The following is a 17,975-nucleotide window of genomic DNA, read 5'->3' as shown; positions in this document are numbered from 1 at the left end:
GGATAACATTAGCATTGAGTTAGCCTTGGTTTAACAGATTTGTGAAATGACTAATTTAGAAGAATTGCTCAGCAGAATCTTTAAATCCAACTGTCTCTCCTCCACTCTCAGAGATCTGTGTTTGATAAATGCCATTATAGCACGGACACTTTTCTGAAAGTATCATGCACAAACACTTGTAAATAGCATAGTGTAGCACTTTGCCACAGCACTTTGTAGTAGCAATAATAGCAGTAATAGCAGTAATAGCAGTAGTAGTGGTAGTAGTAGTAATAGTAGTACTAGTAGTAGTAGAAGTAGTAGTGGTAGTAGTAGTAGTGGGATAAGCCTAGTAGTAGCAGTAGTAGTAGTAGTGGAATAAGTAGCCTAGTACTAGTAGTAGTAGTATTAGCAATAGTAGTAGTAGGGGTGATAGCAGTAGTAGTGGAATTAGTTGAAGTAGTGAGACTAGTAGTAGTAGTGGGATTAGTAGTGAGATTAGTAACAGAGGTGGTTGTAGTAGTGCTAGTAGTAGGTGGGATAAGCCTAGTAGCAGTAGTAGTAGTAGTAGTAGTAGTAGTAGTAGTAGTAGTAGTAGTAGCAGCAGCAATAGTAGCAGTAGTAGTAGTAGTGGGATAAGTAGTTCTTGTAGTACTAGAATTGGGATGATTAGTAGTAGTGGTAGAAATTGTTGTAGTAGTAGAAGTAGTAGTAGTAGTAGTAGAGCACCTGTTTATATTTTTTTAAAGGAGCTCTTACTGTACTAATTACTGGCGGGGCCGTGTGCTTGTCTCCATGAAGATTCTTTTTCTTTGCCAAGAATGTTCCACAGTATGGCATTAAACATATTCAAGTAGCAATTATTTCAACTTGACCTGTCTCCTCTCCACTCTCATTAGTCTAGATGTGTGCTGCTTTGATAAATGATATTAGCAGGGGCACTTTTCGGAGCGCTTCATGCACAAACACTTGTAAATATGCATTCTTCCTTCATGTATGTCCGACTTGGCTCCTCATAAATCTCACGGGGAAGAATTAGCGTAGCACTTTGCCACATCAGGCCCTTGTTTTGTCATTTATCTTTAGCGCAGCATGGCTAGGGGCCCTCAGACCTGAAGTGATGGATTGGCCTGTCAGTGTGTGTGGGCGGTAGACTTCCTAGCATGTGTAATAATGTAGGAATCATTACCCTGGGGACAGGTGCAAGAGGACAGGTGCTGAGGGACAGGTGCGGGGGGATAGCAGGGGTCTTCATATGGGGCTCTGTAGAGAAGGGCCCCGTCTGTCAGTGTGCTGGTTATCTCTATGATTGTGGTATGACTGGAGAAGGGCTGGGGTCTAGGGTGAGTTATCTCTTGGGAGACTGCAGAGATATTTGTTATTCAAGTAGTAGTAGTAGTAGTAGTAGCAGTAGCAGCAGTACCAACAGTACTAGCAGTACTAGCAGTAGATGCACCAGACGCTGTGACATATTGTGCTTTTATTTGCTATAAAGTGATAATGTAATACACACGTGGATCATTATGTTATGTTTGGACTTTCATTATTGATACACCCCCAGAACGTATAAGCAAAACTGACTTTTTTAAGGTGTGAACCATGTTATACTATTGCCCCCTTGTCAAAAACATACCTGGGTTGTATTTTGTTTCATCCATGCTTGTTTCATTAATCCTGTAATCCAAAGTCATCTTCTCTAAGCCTCAAAAATGCTCCATTTGCATTTTGCCTGGATTGTTGCATCACAGATAATACTCCAGACTTCTTCTGTGCAATTTTTAAGACCATAAACCATCATCAGACTGTGGTCAAATTCATTTTATAACAAACACATGGCTCTGTTAGCATAGCATTCACAGGGGGATAATTTTCTATTTTATGTTAGAAAATGTGAAATTCTTATCTCAAGGTGACCAAAAACATGTTTAAAATGGAAGAAGTGTCAAATACATCACAACAAAGTGCTTCTCTGCTAGACCCTGTTGATGGATAGCTGTAGATCACTTTTTTTCATTCACACAAATGACTACAGTAGTATAAAGATTAATCAATGAATCACTCTAAATACAACTTTGAGAGGGTAAATGAGAAGGGAAACAGTTATAATGAAAAGTTCTTAAATCAATTTTGCATAGTACGCCCCCCTTAAGTAGTAGTAGTATCCAGTGTTGGGAAAAACGGAGTTACATTATAACGGCGTTACTAACTGTGTTACTTTTTCACTAACGGAGTAATCTAACTAATTACTTTTCCCAGCGTCCTAACGCCGTTACCGTTACTGACTATAAAATGTGGCGCGTTACTTTTAATTCAGTTCACTCTTCTCTTCATCAGAGTCTCAGCCGAGGAGCTGCAACGCGGCTCGGGGTGAGATAAAAGGCTTGTTTGAGATGAGGCGTCTATCGGTGCGCGGTGCATGTCGGTTAGTTTTGTGTCCAAGATGCCACCGACTTGCGCTGACATAACCTGTGCGCCGGTAACGGGAAGTTTTTGAGCAAGGCGAGCGCAGCAGCTCTCCACCGCCAGCGGCCGCCTGCATGGACTACAAATGCTTAATGCATGATGGGAAATGATGTCCTGTCCACACGTGCATCGGCAGCTGATTGGATGGATAGATAGATAAATAAAGGAATAGATACGTGCTAGAGGGATTGTGTGAATCTTTTAATGAATGTTAAAGAGTTGGATAAAGTTCAGTTTATGTTGAAATGAGAGTGATTAATATTTGAATACTGGGCAGAGAATTACAGTGTGTGGCCAGAAAAGCTTAAAGGTTTTGTCTTATTTTACATGGTTTACATTTGAATGCCTTAGTTTTGCAATACATTGCAATGATTTTTTTCAGTATTATAATGAAGAAAATATTTGAAGTACAGTTGTCTGAAATTACGTGACATGTTGATTTATTTGCACTTCAAATAACATTTTTTAATATGTTTTTTTTAATTTTTTGATACATTCTATAATTTACTTGTAAACAAATACAATATAGTGGCAATCTGTTAAAGTGAAATAAATGTTAAAGGTTCACATCTGTTGTGTTTTATTGTTTTAACATGATAAGTAACGGCATAGTTACTTTGCCTAGTAACTAGTTACTTCTCCCAAAATGTGAGTTACTAACTCAGTTACTTTTTGGGAGAAGTAACTTGTAACTATAACTAATTACATTTTTGAAGTAAGATGCCCAATGCTGGTAGTATCATTAGATGTAGAAGTAGTAGTAGTTCTTGTTGCAGTATAATTGGTTATAGTTATAGAAGTAGTAACCAGATCTGCTCGGTTAAAAAGGGGGTATTATACAAAACCTTTTGAATCTTTCTTCCATGTTATAACGTTGTCCCCTCATCAAAAACATGCCTGAATAGGTTTCAGATGACATTTATGTATGCACCCTGCTGATGGATTGTGATTGGCTGATTGTGACAGGAAACATAACCAGAGAATATGGTAAATACTTAAATTAATTAAATTAATAAAAAAAATAAAAATAAAAAAAAAGGTTATTTTTTTATTTTTGATGGATGATTAAGGCCTTACAATTGTTCCAATAATATTCTACACTGATCCATAAAAACTGTGCAAATGCACAATTCCAGAGTGCTTCCTACTGCTCTTTTGTAAAAGATTGCTGTTTCGGATATGAGGAGAGTAAATGCCAACTTCTCAAATGTGCCGACGCGCCTGGGATCGCGGCACTTATGTGGAAAATGGAAGGAAAAACAGAGGAGGACAGGAGGAGAGGAGAAGGAGAGCAAGCATAGCGCTAGAATAGATGTACTGTCATTACTAGAGAAGATTTCAATATGAATGGTCACAGTCACATGCTCCTATAGCAAACGATGGAACTTAAAATGGAAAGCATTAATATAATATGATCTTGAAGCTAGTTATTGTCCAATTCACTAGAATCCATTAAAGCTGCACTATGTAACTTTTCTGGGTCCGTCACCTGCTGGTTACAATGGAGTTGTAATTGCTTTGCCTGAAATGTTGTACAGTATGGTATTAAGGCGTTTCAATGCTAAAAAAATATATATATATATATACTATTACCACGGTTGCTTTTCCATAGATCTAACCTGTAACTTGGCCCTGTGGCATCACTCACTTGTCCGAATGGAGTTTTATAACCTTTTGCAAGATTAGATCCAAGGACACATTTTTTTTTACTTGTTTGTCATTCTGTATTTCAAATCATATAGTTTTAAATACCAGATTTATTTGAAATAGCTTATGAAGGAAGTTTAAAGAGGAGATATTATGCAAAATCTACTTTTCAAAAACATGCCTGAAGAGATTTAAAGTGTCATCCATGCATGTTTGAGTAATCGATCTCTCCCGATTCAAACCCTCATTAGCTGTAAGATTCTCTCCAAGGCTCATCTCACAAGCCTACGTCACCCATGTTCTTGTACAACAACTTTCTATGAATATACAAAAACATGATACAAAACTGTACACTACAACTTCACAAACCTGATGCGATGTGCAGTAGTTTCATGCAGTCATAGCAGAATGCTTGTCAATTGTGTTGTGATGGCCCTCTGAAGGGGGAGTAATTTAGCATAGAGAGCAAAGGGAGAGGGGACTGAGAGCATTAAAAAGAAAAATTAAACTTATTAAACATATTAATATATTGTTTTAGGCAAATATAGCATTTTCAAACAATAAATATAACATGCTGATCTAAATATGTTGTATGTTAGCAGTTAATACTCCGTAGAAGTAAAATACCCCCTCTTTAATACTGCGTAGAAGTAAAATACCCCCTCTTTAATACCCCATAGAAGTAAAATACCCCCTCTTTAAACTATATCATCAATAAAAAATACCCCAAAACAAAATGAAAATAAAAAGTTTGTTTAATCTTCTAAATGGCTGATGCTCACAAACAATGACATCTGTATAACTGCCCCTTGTTCATCTCTTCAGTCCCACTAGTTCCCAGATGTTTGCACTTCTCCATCTGGCCCAGAGCAGAGCCCACCATCATCGCGCCCATATTCATTTGTTACCCGCCATGTTTGCCGCATTAATTAGACAATAGCAAATGGAGTCCCCCGAATCCCTCATCTCTGATTGGCTACGGCTAAATTGCCCTGACTGAACAATCGCACTTAATCGATCATACGAGAAATGATTCGCGGAAGATGAATGGTTGCCAGATTGGTGCACGGGGGAGCATTTGACTTTGGGGACTGGAGTGAGTGAAACTGATAAAAGCTGATAAAAGGGGATTCTGGCTGCTGGTTAGCATGTTAGCATGTTTGTTAGCATGTAGGGGGTACTTAATATTTGTTGATCTGTCAGATGTGTTGATCAAGGATTGGCTATGGGGAGTATTAGGGCTAGTGTCTGAGTAAGAGTTTGAGCATATTGTGATATGTTTAAGTTGCAATTGTGATTAGTTTTGTGAGTTATGTTTTATGAGTTACGTTTGTGAGTTAAAATGGGTACTATATGAGTCAGGATTCATATAGTGCACACTTTAAATTAATAGTAGAACACGGGAACTACAGCCGAGGTGTCGAAAATCAAATCTCAAAAGCCCCAATAATATATCTGGAGAACCGGTACATACTCGAATTCCTGCTGCATGTAACAGTGCAGTCTTACATTAGGAGCAGACTAGGAGAGGTGTTGAACGGCACAGGGTTCGAGTCAGTTATAATGTTGCTCCCTCATCAGAAACATGCCTGAAGAAGTTTTAGATGCCATCCTTGCATGTTTCAGTAATTTAGTGATCTCTCCCGGGCCCTGTTGCTCAGCCCCAGTCTATGTCACCCATGAAGTCACATAAACTCTCTGGAAACTCTCCATAAACTCCATAAATATACAAAAACCTGATACAAAACTGTACACAGCAACTTGACAAACCTGATGTGATGTGCAGCAATTTCATTAGATTTCAACAATACTTAATACCTAATCATAAAGTTAACACAGGTGGAGAAGGACTGTACACTCCACTCTTTCACAGTGGAAGCGCGGTCAGCAGTGAGCCTGACTGATGGGGCTTTGTGTCTGAGCTATGGAGGACCAGGTGAGTCCCAGGGGAATCCCCGGTGCCTCTAGCCCCAGGACAGGGCCAGGTAATGGGCTCAGTGCCGTCAGCCTGCGTCTCTACCACGGTTTTAATGAGAGAACTGCTCCAATCTCTTCACTCTGGGGGGGGGGGGCTGTCCTGGGGGAAGACTGTGCGTCACATGCACGTATATGAGGAGCGTGCACGTTTATGAGCTCGTACATCTCCCCTGTCCTGTCATTGGAGTGGAGGCCATCTTGTCTCCCTCCAAACCATTACTGCACACGAGTCTCGCTTCGCTCCTATCTCAAATAATGACAGCGTTTTATGTACGTTTAAAGTACATTTTCTATAGAGGTATATTTTTTACACATAGGATTCCATTATAGATGTGAACAGGCGTGCTGAATGTACCGTAATATTTACCACATAAAATGCACTTATGTCTTTGGGATAGATAGTACAACGTGGTAATCTGTGCATAGTTGGAGAGAGCCAGTATTCTGTAATAATGGAAATCTGACATTGAGACATCACTTCATACTTAATTTTTCTTGTTCTTTTTTCTAATTCTCTAAATTTATAAATAAACAAACAAATAGAAATAGATGATACACCGGCCATTATTCATTTTTTTTTAGCACATCAGCTATTGACCTTAAATCTCCAGCACAGACCGATATTTTGTTTTGCTGCTGCCTAAAGAAAACAAGTTTTATTTGAATACTTCAGTGCAAACTGATAATTGCAGAAAACATGCTCTCTTATAGGTTTAGGGTAATAAAGGGGTTTGGGGGCTTTATAGTCAATTTAAATACCATAATTTGGGAAAAAGTTTCAAAATCGGCTGAGTTGCTCTGGATTCTAAAAAATCGGTATCAGCATCGGCCATGAAAAAAAACATATTGGTCGATCTCTACAAACAAACAAACAAATGAATAAATAATGCACGCACTAGTTTACTATTTATGTTCATTGTAAGCTAGCAAGACTATGAGTGAGAAGTATGGATGTTCTTCCCGTGTCTGTGTACCCCTAACCCTCTGTAGACCTAAAACATGCAAAGTTGTTTAAACCTCAAGCTGAGTACTCCTGTCTAAGATCTTGGTTTGAGAGCTGGAGATGGTTCCTCAGGCACTGCTCCTGACAGGGGTTCCCAATGGCATGGAAGGATCAGTCAAATGCAGTTTTAATTTCATCAGCTAAAATATTTTCATCATGGTTTCTGTCAATGTCATATTTTATTATTTCCTAACTGAAACTAAATGAAAAAAATCATAATGACCATAAAGTCCAGAACTTAGCTGCATGTATGTGCATGTCCCACGAATATTCAATATTTTTGCATGAGAATTTATACTTTAAATCTTTTGTACTGATCGATCCACCCATATGATATAATACAAATGTGCAAATCTGCTATTGAGACATCACTTTTTTGTTCCTTTTTCTAATCCTGAATTTAAAAAAGAGAAAAAGGAAAAAAATATATATATCTTGCCTCTCAACAAGAAGGTTCTGGGTTCAACTTTCAGAGCATCTGGGGTGTTTTTGTCTGTGCCTGTCGGAGTTTTGTATCAATGTGGCTCCCTCCATCATGATCATCATCCTGACGAAGATCTGGAGATGTATCCCCATGCACTTCTGCCAGATTGCCCGAGTTGATTAAAAGAATGGGTCAAATGCACTGAAAAAAATTCCATAAGCGCACAATATCTCAACCTCAAATCATATAGATTGCTTAAAATCCTAAGACACTGGAGTAGCTTTAGCTTTGCATCTCACATTGACTATAGAACATTTGTTTTCTCCTCATAGTCATCTCATCATTGACTCCTGACTGCTTTGTCCTCTCTGCTTCATCGATCTCCTTCACCCTAGCCCATACCAGACCCTGACAGTCCAAAATAGCCTCCGTGTCCTTGGATTTATCAAACTCCACCACTATACGGATAATTAGAATAAGAGTGATTGGTGCGTCGGACTGTTTGTTATACCAGCACGACCATGGGGGTGGGCGGACCTGCGGCAACTCATCCCCGAACTTCTCATCTCGTCCTGGGTGTGGATGGATGGTGGCAACCTTGGCGTGCCGATCGGATTTGGAGGCAGGTGATAGGTGCGCGATCGTAAATACTCGTGACAGGGGAGTCTCGTAAATAAGCAGAGCACGGGATATTAATTCGGAGGCGGAGGTGTAAATCACATGTTTATGGGCCCACGAGGAGCGGATGGAGGTTGGGGTAAACGCGCGGGCATTAGCAAACACTTACAGTGTGCGTGAGGTAGAGTAGATTGGTTTTAGATGGGAGGTGCAGAAGTTTTAATCTGAAAATGTTTCCTAGTGTTTTTTGGGGTTGTGCAGGGCAACAGAGAGACAGCAATTGTAGGGAGGATTTTGTATGGTGTAAATACAGATAAACAGATAAAATCAAATATTTATTAAATTTTTCACAATTTTAAATAAAGACAAAGCCAAACAAAACAACAAAAATATAGCAAAATAACTTAACATAAAGATGTACTGTGTAACTTTGTTGATGTAGGGTATATTCAATGCATAGATATGGTATTTATTTGGCTAAAATGTTCCACAATATGGTATTTACCTTATCTGTATTGCATTTATTTCACTACAGGTGTTTTTATCGCTCAAAATACTGCTAAAGGTATACACTCTTACTCTTGGGGCTTGCCTCACCATAGATCTGGCTTGTAACTTGGCCGAATGGCACTATCTGCTTGTTTTCATGGAAATGGCTACATTAAAGCCTGCAATGTTCCACAGTATGGCCTTACACTTATTTATCTCCATGGAGACTAGCACGTGATGAGACCAGACCAAGTTACAGGTCAGAACTGTGGCAAGCAAGAAAGCTTGTATGTTAATGTATTTTTTTTAGCAATAGAAACACCTGGAACTTAAAAGATACAATATAGATAAGTTTAATGACGTACTGTGGAACATTCATGGTAAAGCAATAATATCTCCTTGGACACGAGCAGGTGGCAGAACAAAAGCAATATATTATAGACAGGACTACAGCAGGTCTAAAACAGAACTACTTTGGGAACTGTGGATTTGAACAGTCTCATTAACAGACAGAAAACACAGCAAGTACTTTTACCCAACCCTCAGAGAAGCAGAGTGACATCCACACAAAAGCTCCTCCCCTGCTCTCATTAGCTCAGTGTGTGTAACCGCGGTAACGACTAACGTGCCCCTAACGACTCCGCACCACTCACCCGTGAAGAGTTAAAGTCTTGCTGACATGCTTTTATGTCCCAGAGTGATAGACCCAAGCAGGGAGGGAGGAGGAGTCCACCTGCTAGATACATACCCTCTTTGCTGCTCACAGGTGGGGGACTGAGGGCATCAAATGGGGTGGGGCTTACCAAGATTTGAACCTCATCGGGGAAGATTGAGAGTATAGTGAGCGAGCAGTGAGGGGTCGATGGGAAAAGAGCAGTTGGCTGTTGTAAGGGCCCATATTCTTATAATGATGATTCCCCATCAAAAACATGCTTGGAGTTGTGTTTTTTAGCTTTTTTCAGCTTTGCGTTCAAAAACCGAATAAGTGCTGCCTCCAGTGGCCACTACAATTCTACCTGACATCACACATTACACTCTCCCCTTTAGTCCTTTACACCCTGCCTCTTTCTCTCTGTCTTTCTCACAAACCCTGGTCAAAAGACTCCCGACCGGTCCCTGATTGTGCTTACCTAGTTTCACTCTCTCTTCTCCTTCTCTCTGCCTCTTTCCCTACTGTTGTCCCTGGCTGCTCTCCTCCTCTGACCCCTCTGACTAGCCTGCAGGTGCGTTTACCTGGTCTAACTCTCTCTCTCTGTGGCTCTGTGTCTCTCACCCACAGTCGTCCCGGGCTGCTCTCGTCCTCTGACCCCTCGTACCCCTGGTTAGCAGACTCTTGGCCGGCCCCCAACCTTCCAGTGACCAGCAACTCCGGAGGCCCCAACGAGCTCAGCAACTTCGGACGCCCAGGTCAGTTACACACACACGCATATATACACACATGTGGATTTTCATGCTTCTTAGGGACATTGCAGGACTAAACAAGGACTACAGTGTTCAAGGTTCTATACAGGAATAAACCAGGACTCAATCAGTTCTTAAACAGGACTAAACCAGCTCTATAACATGAATGTATTGAGGGACGATACAAGGCAAAATTTTGACTAAACCGCATAAGGAACTCTATGGACTAAATCAAGTCTACACCAGGACCAAACAGGACTAACAGGCCTAAATCATGTCTAAGATGACCGACCACATCAAGACTGACCAAGAATTCTAAGGACTCTAAACCAAGACTAAACAGTTTTAAACCAGTATTAAACCTGGTCTAAAACAGGCCTAAACTAGGAGTGGGTCTAAAACAAGCCTTAACCTGGTCTAATACAGGACTAAATCAGGATTAAACCAGGACTAAACTAGGACTAATCCAAACCCAGTAGAACACTTGAAGATTATTCTCCAGGACTTAACCAGGACTAAACCGGGTCTCAAATAGGACAATGCCAGGACTAAACCTGTACTAAACCAGGGCTAAACCATGTCTGTAACAGGACTAAACCACACTAGATCTCTAACAAGATTTAAGCCAGACTAGTGACTGAGACAAGCACTTAAAGACTATACTCCAGGACTTAACCAGTACTAAACCAGGTGTCTAACCGGACTATGCCAGGACTAAACCAGGACTTAACCAGGTCTCTAACCTGACTACATCAGGACTAATCCAGGACTAAACCAGGACTAAACCAGGACTAATCCAGGACTAAACCAGGATTAAACCAGGACTAAACCAGGACTAAATCAGGTCTCTAATAGGACTAAAACACACCATCAGGTATAAAGCAGGTCTAAACCATGACTAGGCCTTCTGCCGTCTCATGTCCTCTCTTCACACATACACCTCCCACGCACACACATTTTCAGAGCAGCACCAACACACCACGTTGTCGACAGCTGAGTAATGGCAGACATGTGCATGGAGAGGAAGAGAGGGAGGAGAGGGAAGTAGAGAGGGATGAGGGAGGGATGGAGATGGTCCGGAGCAGCCACTCGTGAAGGACACTCCCCTCCCCCTTCTCACAGCTCCACACTTGTGGACAGTCCGGTAGCTTCTCACCCTCCACTGGGCACCACAGAGTCTACACTCCAACCATACACCAGGCTCACGGCACGTTGCCATTTTTGAAAACACAATGCAGGATTATGGTAATGGAGGATGTGAATATGGCGCCTGCTGAGAATGAGGGAGGAGAGGGGAGGATGGGCGCGGATGAGGGAGGATTGCTGCCCAGGGGGAGAGCGGTTAAGAGCAGGTTTGAAGGTGTGATTTGAAAGCATCCAGCGGTGAATCATTCTATAACAGTCTCTGATCATCCCCAGACACTCCTTTACCCAGTATGCTGCATACAGACTTTATTTAATATTGGTTGAAAGCCTTGCTTTTGAGGAGTATCCAAAAATGTTGCTTCCAAATATTATTTCTGTAGTAGAAGTACAAAGTAAAGTATTTGAGGAAACTGCTGGCCAATTACTCTGCCAGTACAACTATTATATGTAAATGGGAGCAACAACCGATTTATAATTTGAGGTTAAAAGTACATTAAAAGTTAAAGGTTTAGGGTTCTCCACCTGCTTGTCACGATGAAGATATTGAAGATTTATCTCCATGGAGACAAGCAAGTGACCCGGCCAAGTTACAGGTTAGATCCACGGAGAGGCGAGCTCACTGACTCTGAATGTAAGTTTCTCAAGGTACTTTGTGGCAATTAAACTCATCTGTAATTGAATACATGCTGGATAGAAACATTTAATACCATAAAAGATTCCAGGCAAACACTGAATATTGCAACTACTAACCATAACCCCTTCTCCTCCTCCTTTGTCCTCAGATCACTCCAGTGCCCAGGAGAAGAGCGCCACCATGCTCTCAGATGGAGCCATCTACAGCTCCATAGACTTCACCAGCAAAACAAGCTACAACAGCCCCAGCCAGACATCCCAGGCTACGCCCTATGCCACCACCCAGATTCTGCATTCCTCCAGCATCCACGAGCTGTCTGTGGAGCTACCCGACCCCCAGTGGAAGGCGTCTCTGCAGGCCAAGCACGAGATGACCAGCCTGGGCTACTCGCTGCCAGAGAAGGGCTCTTGCAACAACAGTGAGTACAGATAGATACAAGGATTGAGGTACAAGGATTAAGCTACAATGATTCAGGTACAAGGATTCAAGTACAAGAATTCAGGTACAAGTATTCAGGGACATAGATTCAAGTACAGGGATTCAGGAACAAAGGTTCAAGTACAAGGATTCAAGTACAAGGATTTAGGTACAACGATTCAAGTAAAAGGATTCAGGTACAAGGATTCATTGACAAGGATTCAGGTACAAGAATCCAAGTACGTGAATTTAGATACAAGAATTTAGGTACAAAGATTCAAGTACAGGGATTCACAGTACAAGGATTTAGGTACAAGGATTAACGTACAAGGATTCAAGTATAAATATTCTGTTACAAGGATTTAAGTACAAGGATTCATGGACAAGGAATTAGGTTGAAGGATTCAAGTATATGGATTTAGATACAAGGATTCAGATACAAAGATTCAAATACAAGGATTCAAGTACAATGATTTAGGCACAAGGATTCAAGTACAAGGATTCAAGTACAAGGATTCAGGGACAAGGATTCAAGTACAAAGATTCAAGTACAAGGATTCAAGTATAAGGATTCTGTTTCAAGGATTTATGTACAAATACTGAAGTATAAGGATCTAATTACAGGGATTCAAGGGGATATGTTTGGGTTAAGTTTGTGCATCATTCACTTTCCTGTTTCTTTCCCAGTGTTTATTCCTATTGTCTGGACTAGTTTCATTTTAAGTTATAACAATAGAACCCATAGTTTTAAATCAACTAAGGAGCATTTCAACATAATAAACAAAAATGTGTTTACAATCTTATAAAACTCATTCACTTTAACACTCTTTATTGATAAAGGTTAGTCAATATAGGACGTTTTTGTATCCAAGAAGTAAAGTGTAGAAATATATGGTATGACTTGAATAGTTACATGGATTAATAGAACTTTATTTTATTATAAGTTTTATAAAAAAAATAAATTAATTAAAAAATTGAACAATAGTATTACCTATAACAGGATTTTTCAACATTTTTTGAGTCGTGGCACACTTTCACTGTTTCTGTGGGACATCATTTACTCAAACACAGTGTAAACATTGCCGGCTCTACACATTTTATAATAGTGTGACTTCTCTGCTGTAGAAGTTCACTTGAGTATTCTCCAAAATGCTTATTTATTGCATTGCAATAACATAAACTTAATACACTTGTAGAAAACAAGTGACATTAGCTTGTATTTTTAAATCAAAATAAGAAATTAATTTCCAAATCAGACTGACCGTATACTAGTGAAGATATGATTATGCAAAATAAGTAGTTATGACAGAACAAACATGATAAAAGTGTACAAATGGTTGAATGCTATGGTTCCATGTCCCTGGTGAGTGCCGCATGCTGATTGGTCATCGCTTTGCTGTCACTCTAACTGCATGTGTGCATGTGCCTGTGCTCTCAGCCTATCAGCTCACAACACTGTGGTTTTTTACCCTTCAACCCCTCCCCCTTTAGCCCTCCTTTTCATCCCTGACCACCGATTGGCCGAGGGACTATCTAACAGAATCCCCCACAACCAATCGCAGGACTTCAGCTCGGGCAGCTCAGAGCGCAGCAGCCTATCAGGTCGGCCCCTCTCATTCACGCTTTGGCTTTGCTCTGTCACTGCTGTGTGCGTGTGTGTGTGTGTGTGTGTGTGTGTGTGTGTGTGTGTGTGTGTGTGTGTGTAGGGGTGTGTGTGTGTGTGTAGGCTTGTCACAACAATACATTTGGAAGTGGTAAAACCATCACGATAATATTGAGACTACTTCATGCTAATGAGACAATAACTATAGAGCAGGAGAATTAAATATAAAATATAAACAAAAAAAAAAAAAAGAAAAGAAAGACTTTAGTACTTAGTTTGTATTTATAATGAGATGTCAAAATTGATCAGTTTGGTCTCTTAGCATACAAGCTTTCACATGGAAACAGCAACACTGTCTACTCTGTACTGAAATATGTTTAGTATTTAATTTAATCATCCTGCCTCCATAGAGTTATGTGGGACATTGCAACTTTTTTTCTCAAAATGCATTTCTCCCATAGGGACAGCCCTTAAAGCACTACCTACACGCACCAAACTTTACAATACTAAACTTAACACGATTTTGATGAATCGTACAGAAGGATTTGTTGATATCTAATTCCAAATCTGATTTATTAATGTTTTAACTACAAACAATTAGGTGCAATTAGAATTTTTAGGCACATTTTAAGTCAGATCTAGTTTACTCAAAAAGTAAATATGAATTCAAAATCCTCTCTGTTTATTTTTATTATCTAATATAAAAATAAAAAGAAGCAAGAAATTTAAGCTTGGTTCTTTCCATGTGTCAGGATGCTGCTATCAAATGCAGTTGGAATCAAATTATAGGTGCCATAAGTAACAAAGTCAAGCCCTGTTAAACTTTATTTGTACCCTAAATATTCCAACAGCACTTGAAAGCAGCATGTTTGTGTCTGTTTGTGTGTGGCTGTCTCTGTCCATCTGCTCTGCTACTGCTCATTGCAGCGGGGTTCAAAATCAGCTTTCAAAAGCATTGTAAAGCACTATGTAACACTTCCTGGTCCATCTCCGTGGAGATTATTGGCTAATTTAAATATATCTATTTTGCATTTTTGTCAAACACATCTTCAAAAACATGTATTCTTACAGTGAGCGTCGTCACCTCTCCATTATCTGACCTGTAAGTTGGTCTTGTGGCATCATATGTATGAGACTGATAAGTTATAAGTCATACTGTGGAAAATTCCCACCAAACATCTTCACAAGTAAAAATGTTACAAGTTCACTTTTAGTAGCTGAATGGTCACAATCTCGGGAAGGTGTATAAAAACATGGAAGAGAACTGGTCCAATGAGGCTCATCTTGTCTTGTGATCATTTATTTGAATAGATTCTTTTTCCAGACCAAGGTATAGTTTGTTTTCATCCCTGACAGTTTAGAATGCTCACTAGCGCCTCAGAGTGGTCATGTGATGTTGCTGTGTCCCGTCAGCTGATTTAAACAGATTTTGGCGCTGTTTTAATACCGGTGGAGGCGGGATGACAATGCCATCTGCAGTCTGACTTCTTCAGGACAGTATCCAACACAAATTGGCCATTTCTGACCACTGTAAAAGAGAGAACCACGTTATGGACCGGGATGGAGCAAACATCATTGGTACAGAGGACAACACACATTGTCGCTGGATTAAGGAACATGCCCATGGGATTTAAAACCTGGACAAGGTGACCTATTTACTCTCACACATCCGGGATACTGTCCTGAAGAGGACATACCACAAAAATACTCTACAGGAGACATGGGACCTTCTGTATGCTTATAGTCCCTCCCGTCTTCCTCAGTGTACAGAACTGTGCTGATATCGAATCAAAGATTATTGGGGCATGAAGAAACAAGATATTTTAATCAGAGGGAAAAATGATTACAAAGGGCTAGCTCCTACGTGTGAATGCATGTGTGTGCATATGTGCGCATGTGTAAATGTGTCTGTGCGTGTGTGTGTGTGTGTGTGCACACATATGTGTGCACATATGTGTGCACATGTGTGTATGTGTAAATGTGTGTGTGTAAATATATGTGTGTGTGTCTGTGCACACACCATTAGAGATGCTCAGATGGACAAAGTGCAGAGAGCCTCCTCTTCCAGAATGGTGCCGACTACACAATGAGAATGTTATATAGGACACAGCAGCTATTGACTCTACTACTGTGTCACCACATGTGGAAGGAGTGGTTTCAGTATAAGTTTGTGTTTAAGGCGTGGGATATTCTGAGGGCAGTGAACATGTGTAATGTTATTTATTTATCCACAGTTTAGGACTAGGATAAAGAGGGTTAGGGTGAGCCTATCACTATCAGGGTCTGATCTCACACCAGTGACCTTGGGTTTCTCATAAGATGTAACCACTACACTACAGCTTACACAGGACACAAAACAAATTCCCTAAGCCTTTCATTTGGAGAATGTTCCCAAGTATGGTTTTAACTTTCTATTTCCATGGAATCATGCAGGTGACCTCCAGAAAGTTATATACTGTACCTTTGATTAAAATGTGTATTATTTTATTTTGTGTACATTTATTTATCAGTGCAAAACTCTAGTTCAGACATTGAAAACTGAAAACATGTTGACATATTTGATGTATTTAAAACATTCATATTAAACATTGCACATAAATCGCAGTATGAAACCGCAGTATAAACCACAGTATAAACCGCAGTATAAACCGCAGTATAAACCGCAGTATAAACCGCAGTATAAACCGCAGTATAAACCGCAGTATAAACCACAGCATAAAACACAGTATAAACCATAGTATAAACTGCAGTATAAACCGCAGTATAAACCTTTTAAACACTATTTTGATTCATTCATAAACTGTATTAAAGAGCACATATGATGCATTCTTGCGGCTTCAATTCTCTTTTAAACATGCATTTGGCCACCTTGAAATACATATTTCACATTTTCTAACTTAAAATAATGTTTCCATTTGGTAAATATAATTTATAAACTTCACCTCTGTTTTCAGTGAGGCATTTAAGAGTTGGAGCTCCGTCTGCTGTCAGTATAACATGTTAAAAAGCTAAAAAAGTCAACTTAGTATAATATGTGTTATGTAATTTCACAAACAATCTCTTGCTTCACATTTCAATCACCTGCTTATAGTCTGATTTAGCTTGCATCCATTACAGTCTAATACCCTGATTACTACGGGACTCCAGATGATCTCCAAGTAGCCTAGAGATGATGTGGTCCAGACATAAACCCACCAGACAATGAGAACAGAACAGAGCAGTAATCGAGGCGACACTGTATGGCACATATACTGTCACTGCGCTGTCTAAGTACAGCCCAGTCGATGGTGTTTCTAATCGTATCCCATGGCCACGCTTGACTTTTTCCGATGGATGCTCTGCAGACATGATTGTTTTATCATGTTAGCTCCTACTCGCGCGCTCCAGCTAACAACAATATTGTAAATGAGGCTCTTGAAAGGGAAGGATGGTCAGGAGAGGAGATTATAACTGCACAATCAAATATGAAAAATACAGAGGCTAAAAATAGTAGAGGAATGTTTTATGCTAATATTTTGGAAGTGTGCTCATTGGGAATTGTAGATTGGAGAGAGAGGTGATAAAAATATCAGACCTATGAAATTGTAACATGTGGGTTAGACTGTGGGTCTTTAGCAGTTCTAGACTTCAGTTAATTAAAGCAGTTGAATTAGATCCAATGTTAACCACAATATGATCACTTTAAAGTCAGGGCTTGTGAAGGTCTTTAGTCATTTTCACACGTTACTCTGTGAACAGACCCCAGTGGAACTAGGTTTAGTTCTGTTTACTTCATTTTTGGTCAGTCTTATTCACTTGCTGGTATTAAGTTGATCCAAATCCCTCGTCAGATAAACGTGTCACACAGTAGCTCTGCAGCCCCCATTCATGCAAATAAACACCGAATTTCAAGCACTTTTACTTTCACAGCAGACAGTGTAGGTCAGCCTAAGCTCAGCTTTTATAATGTACTTTTTTGGGTAAAACACAACATGTGCTAATTAACTAAAACTTCTAGTCGAGGTCTAGGTTCTAGATCTTAACATTGTGTGATAGCATCTTTGCTTTGGTCTCCTCTCTCCCAGTGTTTTTAGTTCATTCTTCCATTTAACACATTTTATTTGAATCATAGGCTGCCAACACCAACCTGTTTACTTGTATTAGGTGCAACAGTACATCACCATAACACTTATTA

General features: G+C 39.9%; 1 protein-coding gene across 1 annotated transcript in view; it reads left to right on the top strand.

The window, feature by feature from the left end:
• robo2 (roundabout, axon guidance receptor, homolog 2 (Drosophila)) overlaps window positions 1-17,975 on the top strand; it is a 368,275-nt gene that overhangs the window by 319,238 nt on the left and 31,062 nt on the right. The window contains exons 20-21 of the mRNA XM_055226050.1: window positions 9,880-10,007; window positions 11,930-12,199. Coding sequence (XP_055082025.1) covers window positions 9,880-10,007; window positions 11,930-12,199 — 398 coding nt within the window. The remainder of the gene's footprint in view (window positions 1-9,879; window positions 10,008-11,929; window positions 12,200-17,975) is intronic.

This window comes from Periophthalmus magnuspinnatus, chromosome 13, assembly GCF_009829125.3.
Source record: "Periophthalmus magnuspinnatus isolate fPerMag1 chromosome 13, fPerMag1.2.pri, whole genome shotgun sequence".
NCBI lineage: Eukaryota > Metazoa > Chordata > Actinopteri > Gobiiformes > Gobiidae > Periophthalmus > Periophthalmus magnuspinnatus.
Note: the sequence above shows the minus strand (reverse complement) of the source record. Positions and strands in the feature narration are given on the sequence as shown.